At 64.9% G+C, this 7,380-nt stretch overlaps 1 protein-coding gene across 1 annotated transcript; it reads left to right on the top strand.

The window, feature by feature from the left end:
* Positions 1–5,161: 5,161 nt before the first annotated feature.
* On the top strand, positions 5,162–6,466 carry GPR61 (G protein-coupled receptor 61; the record flags this gene model as incomplete). The annotated part of the gene is made up of 1 exon (XM_082296305.1): positions 5,162–6,466. The coding sequence occupies one exon, from the start codon at positions 5,162–5,164 to the stop codon at positions 6,464–6,466; it is 1,305 nt and encodes a 434-aa protein (XP_082152431.1).
* Between the last annotated feature and the right edge of the window lie 914 nt (positions 6,467–7,380).

The raw sequence follows: 7,380 nt of genomic DNA on the forward strand, positions 1-7,380 counted from the left end.
TTCGTGCCGGATTTTGGGTCCAAAATTAGAGGGAAAAGAGCTGGAACAAACCATGCTGGGATGATGCAGCTTTTTATTGTGGGGGAGGGCAGGGATTAAAAGAAACCCCTGGAACACAGAACAGGGTGTCCTCATGTCCTCAGGGTGCCCCTCACCCTGTTCCCTGCACCCTAACCTCCCCCCCGGCTGGGTGCCCCCCTGAATCAGACAGGGAATTTTGTCCTTGGATCGTCCTTATTTTCCCAGTTTTAATCCAGGAGTTAATCCCTGCCCAGATCCCACTGCCCAGCACCCCTGGCAACAGCCGGCCCCACCCTCACCCTGACACCCCCAGCCCAACGCTGGGCTTTGGGTGGCCTTGGGGGACCCTGGGTGTCCCAGGGGGCAGCGGGATTGGTCCCGGGTGCGTGTGGTACGTGACAGCACACGTGTGTGAGCACACACACAGGGACACGGACACACAGACACACAGACACACGTGTGTGAGCACACACAGGGACACGGACCCACAAACACACAGACATGTGTGTGAGCACACACACAGGGACACGGACCCACAGACACACAGACACACGTGTGTGAGCACACACACACACACAGACACACAGATGTGTGTGAGCACACACACACACAGACACACACAGACACAGACAGACACACGTGTGTGAGCACACACACAGACAGGGACACAGACACACAGACACGTGTGTGAGCACACACCGAGACACGCACAGACACGTGTGTGAGCACACACACAGGGACACAGAAACATACAGACACATGTGTGTGAGCACACACACAGGGACACAGAAACATACAGACACACGTGTGTGAGCATACACACAGGGACACAGACACACGTGTGAGCACACACAGACACGTCAGCACACACACAGACAGACACAGACTCACAGACACGTGTGAGCACACACACAGACACACAGACGTGTCAGCACACACACAGAGACACACAGACAGACACACAGACACACAGACACGTGTGAGCACACACACAGACACACAGGCACGTGTCAGCACACACACAGACACACACACACACACAGAGACAGACACACAGACATGTGAGCACATACACAGACACACAGATACACGTGTGAGCACACAGACAGGGACACAGACTGAGCACACAGACACACGGATACGTGTCAGCACACAGACAAACACACACACAGACGCGTGTCACCACACACAGACAGACAGACGTGTGTGAGCATACACACAGAGACACAGATACACGTGTGAGCACACACGAGAGGGACACAGACACACGTGTGTGAGCACACAGACACGGACACACAGACACATCAGCACACACACAGACACACACATACAGACACACAGACGTGTGTGAGCACACACACACAGACACACGTGTGCACAGCCCACATACGTGTGTGTGTCCCCTCACACGCGTGTGCACACACAGATGTATCCCCCAGACTTGTGTGACCCCCCCAGGCAGCCACACATGACACAAGGGTGTACCCAGGTGTGCAAACACACACCCACACCCACCCACACACACACGTGAATGCGTTTAACCTGCGTGTCCGGCAGGGGCTCTGCAGATGGGACAGGGACAGGGGTACTGGGGTGGCCGGGGCTGGGATACTGGGACACAGGTAACCTGGGGTGCTGGGATACTGGGACACAGGTAACCTGGGGTGCTGGGGTACAGGGGTGCTGGGGGATGAGTATCTCAGGGTATTGGAGTACTGGGATGCCAGGGGCTGAGGGGCACGGGTGCGGGAGGATGGCTAGCTTGGAGTATTGGGGTACTGGGGTGCCAGAATGTTGAGGTACTGGGAGGCCAGAGTACTGGACTACTGGGGTGCCAGGATGGTGTGGGTGGTGGGGTGACAGGACACTGAAGTACTGGGTACCACTGTCCTGGGGCACTGGGGTGTTGGATTGCTGGGGTGCCAGGGTGCTGGGATAGTGGGGTGCTTGCGGACTGGGGCACTGGGGTAGCAGGATGTTGGGGTGTCAGTAGTGTTAGGGTGCCAGGGTGCTGCTATCCTGGAGGGCCAGTGTGCTGGGGTACTGGGATGCCAAGGTATTGAGCACTGGGGTGCCAGGATGTTGAGGTACTGGGGTCCCGAGGTGCTGGGATAGGGGGGTGCTTGGGGACTGGGGTGCTGGGGTGCCAGGATGCTGGGATAGTGGGGTGACAGGACACTGAGGTACTGGGGTTCCAGGGGCACTGGGATGTTCAGTTGCTGGGGTGCCAGGGTGCTGAGGCACTGGGGTGCCAGGGCACTGGGATGCTGGGGTGCCAGGGTGATGGGGTGTGGGGCACTGGGATGCCAGGGTGCTGAGGTGCTGAGGCACTAGCAGGCCAGTGTGCTGGGGTACTGGGGCGCCAAGGTATTGAGTACTGGGATGCCAGCATGTTGAGGTACTGGGGTCCCGAGGTGCTGGCATAGGGGATGCCAAGAAAATGGGCACTGGGATGCCAGGGGCTGCGACAGTGCAGTGCTTGGGGACTGGGGTGCTGTGGTGCCAGGGGTCTGGGGTACCAGAGCGGGGTGTCCTCAGGTATTTGCTGCCCACACGAGTTCCCAGGAAAAGGGGGTTCCGTGCGTTCCCCCACTCTATGGACCAGGACCCACTCCCGTGCTCTGCTTCCGACACAGGGGCCGGACCCCGGGCAGGATGGATCCCCGCGGATCCGCCCTGTTCCTGCTCACCGGGAGCCCGCGTGCCGCTATTCCCGGTGTTCCCGGTGCCTGGGGTCCCACCGGGAGCCGCCCGCGGGCCCCAGAATGCCAGGGCTGGTTCATCCGAGGTCGGGCGTTTCTAATCTGGTTTGGGTGGATTTATTTTTGGGAGCCCGTAGCCTGGCAATGGACACGTGACGCGCAGGGACACACGTCACCCACGGCTCACTTGTCAGCCCCCATCCCGGGAATGGGATCCTGGTGGCCGCGCATCCCACCCGGGCACCCTTGGGATGGGGGCCAGGGCACTGCAGGGGGAAAGTTCGCAGCCCGAGCAGGATTTTGGGGGGATGGAAAAGATGGGGGCCCCCCCTTCCTGCAAGGGAATGGCGATGTCCTGGGAAAACTGAGGCACGGGGCGTGGCGGGGAGTGGCACCGACCCCATCCCGCTTGCTCCGTTGCTGAATTCGGACCAAGGGAGGGGGCGCTGGGGTGGGGGTAGGCAGAGCTGGGGGGGCTCTGCGGCCCCTCTGAGCGCCCCCCTCCCGGCACCCTCCGCACCCCATCCCCACCCCCTGCCCCCCACTGTGAATCTGCACCCCATCGCCCCCTTCCCACCCCTTCCCCCCCGAGCTCACCTCCGCGCTGCACCCCCCGAGCTCCCCCTTTCCCTCCCCCGAGGGGCTTCTCCCCCCGAGCCACGGCCCCGTCCCCTCCCCATCGCTTTTGGGAGCCAAATGGGGAAACTGAGGCACGAAGCAACACGCGGGGCAGCACCCGGGGGCGTCCCACCCTCCGTCCTCCACTGGGGGGGCAAAGCCAGGCTCCGGGAGGCACCGACCCCCCGATTCCGGGGCCCGCAGCCCCGGGGCCCGAGGGGGCCGTTCCCGGGGTACTGAGGCGAGGCGGGCGGCGCTAGGACCCGGCAGCCGGGCGGTGCGGAGCAGCCCTCGCCGCAGTGGCTCCGGCCCCGAGCATCTCCCGCCACCCCGGGGACACCCCCCAGCCCCGACCCCTCCCCCAGCCGGACCGGGGACCCGCGCCCTCAGGCCGGCTCCATGCAGACCCCCAGGGTAGGTGCCGCGGCCGAGCAGCCCCGCGGGGGCGATGGCCTGGGGAGGTGGGGAGATACTGGGGAGGTGGGGGAGACTCCCCCGGGGATGGGAGGGGGGGGTCCCCAACCGGTGACATCGCTCCGGGGCGCTGGGCGAGGGAAGCGGGCAGTGAGGAGGGGAGGGGGGGAACCGCGGCTGCACCCCCATATTCCATCAGCATCCTTCCCTCGGGGTGCAGCGGGTGCAGGGGTGGGGACCCCCGCCCCGCTGGGGAACACCCAGGGGGGCCGGGGTAGCCCCCGCATCCCCCTCATATCCCCATGGAGGGGGTGTGAGCTCGGGGGGGGGGGTCACACAAGGCCCTCGAAGCACAAAGGGTGAACCCAGGACTTGGGGGTGCTGGGCCCTCCCCGTTCCTCGTTCTCAGGACCCCCCCACCCATCCCGGGCCCCCCTCCCCCCCCGTGTGGTCCCCACACTCTGGGCAAAGGGCTCCACTGGGGTGGTTTGGGTTGAAACGTTGGAATTTGGGGGGTTTACCCCAGAATTGCTCATTTTGGGGGGGAATGAGGCTTTTGGTTGGGAAAGGGCTTTGATGTAGGGGGTTGTGGAGACGGAGAGGGGGTGATGGGGACTGTGGTGGGGGGGGTCACAGCTGAACCCTCCCTGGGATCTCAGGTGTCCCCCAGAGCTCTCTGTCCCCTCTGGTGGCTCTACCTTCCCCCCAGGTGCCTGGGGGCTGTGGATGGGGGTCACACCTGAGCTGAGACCCACCCCGTGTCTCTCAAGGGTCGGCTGTGATCCCACCATGGCTCTCAGGGGTCCCCTCAGTGTCTCCCCCCTCTTCTGACAGCTCCACCTACCCCAGGTACCTGTGGGATGCAGGTGGAGGTCCAGCTCAGCTCTCAGGGGTCCCCCCAGGGTTGTGCCCCCCCATGACAACTCCACCTTCCCCCCAGCACTGCTGTGACCCCTGCCATGGCTCAGAAGTCACCTGTGAGCCCCCCCAAGCTCTCAGGGTTCCATCCAGGGTCTCTCCCCATGACAGCTCCACCTTCCCCCAGGTACTGGGGGGGGCTGCAATTGGGGTTCCAGCTTGGCTCTCAGGGGTCCCTTCAGAGTGTCTCCCCCTTTCCTGACAGCTCCACCTCCCCCCAGATACCTGGGGGCTGCAACTGGGGGTCCAGCTCAGTGCTCAGGGGTCCTCCCAGGGTCCTGCCCCCCCCAGTGACAGCTCCACCTCCCCCAGGTACCCCCTCGCTGAGCAGCGGGGAGATGAGTGGGGCTGGGGGGCACCTTTGGGTACTCTGAGTGCCACCCCCACAGCGGCCCACCCCCCCCCATCCCCACCCCCGGACCGGCAAGGATGTGACCCTCTGGCGATGCCCGGCTGCGCCGTACTTGCCGCCAGGCCGGCGGCACAGGATGGAGCCCTTCCTGCCCTCCCCGTGGGGCTGGAATGGCTCTAGAGGGGGGTCCCGGCCCCCCAACAGCACGGCCGAGGCCAAGCCCAAGGACGTGGCCTCCAAGTCTGTGGGGCTGTTCTTCATGGTGCTGCTGGACCTCACGGCCATTGTGGGCAACGCCGCCGTCATGACGGTCATCGCAAAGACGCCGGCGCTCCGCAAGTTCGTCTTCGTGTTCCACCTGTGCCTGGTGGATTTCCTGGCTGCCCTCACGCTGATGCCGCTGGAGATGCTGTCGGGCTCGGCGGTGTTCGAGAGCCCCGGGCTGGGCGAGGCCGTGTGCCGTGTGTACCTGTTCCTCAGTGTGTGCCTCACCTCCATGTGCATCCTCTCCATCTCCACCGTCAACGTGGAGCGCTACTACTACGTGGTGCACCCGCTGCGCTACGAGGTGCGGATGACCGCGGGGCTGGTGGCCGGAGTGCTGGCTGGTGTGTGGCTCAAGGCTGTGGCCACCTCGCTGGTGCCCGTGCTGGGCTGGTTGTCCCCCGACCGCCCACCAGCGCCTGCTGCTCACGGCTGCTCCTTGCAGTGGAGCCGGGGGCCGTCCTGCAAGGTCTTTGTGGTCTTCTTCGCCGCCTTCTACTTCGTCCTGCCCCTCCTCATCATCGTCGTGGTCTATTGCGGCATGTTCAAGGTGGCACGGGTGGCAGCCATGCACCACGGCCCGCCGCCCACCTGGATGGAGACGCCGCGCCGGCGCTCGGCATCACTCAGCAGCCGCTCCACCATGGTCACCACCTCAGGGGCTCCTCGGACCACCCCGCAGAGGATGTTTGGCGGGGGCAAGGCGGCCGCCGTGCTGCTGGCCGTGGGCGGCCAGTTCCTCTTCTGCTGGTTGCCCTACTTCTCCTTCCAGCTGTACACAGCGCTGAGCGCTCGGCCCTTAGCTGGGCCGGCAGCCGAGACTGTGGTCACCTGGCTGGGGTTCTGCTGCTTCACCTCCAACCCCTTCTTCTATGGCTGCCTCAACCGGCAGATCCGCGGGGAGCTTGGCCGGCTCCTCACCTGCTTCTTCAAGCAGCCCCCCGAGGAGGACCTGCGGCTGCCGAGCCGTGAGGGCTCCATCGAGGAGAACTTTCTACAGTTCCTCCAGAGCACCGGGCGCCCGCCAGAGCCCCCCAGCCCCGAGCGGGACCTGCCCCCCGTGGATTTCCGCATCCCGGGGCAGATCGAGGAGGAGGCGGCGGCGGAGGGGATGGAGTGGGGTGGGGGGAGCGGGGTGTTCATGCCCGTGGCGGGCTCTGCCAAAGCGGGGCTGTAGCGTTTGGGGGGGGTTGGGGTAAATGTGGCTGTGAGGGGAGAGATGGTCATAGTGACTTGTTGAGAGGGGGCTTCGTCACCGCCGTGGAGGGTTGGGGGTCCCACAGTGCTTACTGGGCTGGGGGTACCACATTGCCATGGAGGGTTGGGGGTCCCACAACACTTGTTGGAGTGTGGGGGGTCCTCATTGCAGCCACAGGGAATTGGGGGGTCCCACAGTGCCCACTGGGGTGATGGGGTGGGGGCTCCTCGCTGCAGCCATGGAGAGGTGGGAGTCCCATGGCACTTGCTGGAGTGGGAGTGATTCTCACTGCTGGAGGGGGATTGGGGGTCCCACGGCTCTCGTTGGGATTTGGGGGGTCTCTGTCACCACAGCGGGGGATTGGGGGTCCTACGACTCTTGCTGATGTGTGTGGGGTCTTCACTGCCGGGGGGGGGGGGGGTTGCGGGTCCCACGATGCTCACGGGGCTGTGGGAGGGTCCTCATTGCTGCCATCACAGGTGACTGGGGAGGCCCCACGACCCTCGTTGGGTGGGTGCGGGGGGGGTCAGCACTGCCGCCACTGCGGGGTTCGGGGGTCCCGTGGCACCACCGGGGTTGGGGGGCAGCAGCTGGGGGGCACAAGCCCAGTGATGGGAAAGGGATGAGTGGGGGGCTCGTGTTTGGGGGCTCCCCAGGAGAGGTGGCTCCGTGCCCACCACCCCTGTGTGGCCACTCCACAGCCGGGGAGGGGAGGGGGGTTCCTGCGGAGGGGGTTCCCTCCATCCCCCCATTGCCCTAAGACCCCTCCTCAGTCCCGGAGACCAGCTCCCATTTCCCCGAGCCCGCCTGGCAGCCGCGGGGCCGAGGCCCGGCCCTCTGGGGGTGCGGAGCCTGAGCCCCCATCATGAGGGCGGGCTGGGGAGGGCAGGCAG

The sequence above is a fragment of the Coloeus monedula genome, assembly GCF_965178545.1.
Source record: "Coloeus monedula genome assembly, chromosome: 23".
Lineage (NCBI taxonomy): Eukaryota > Metazoa > Chordata > Aves > Passeriformes > Corvidae > Coloeus > Coloeus monedula.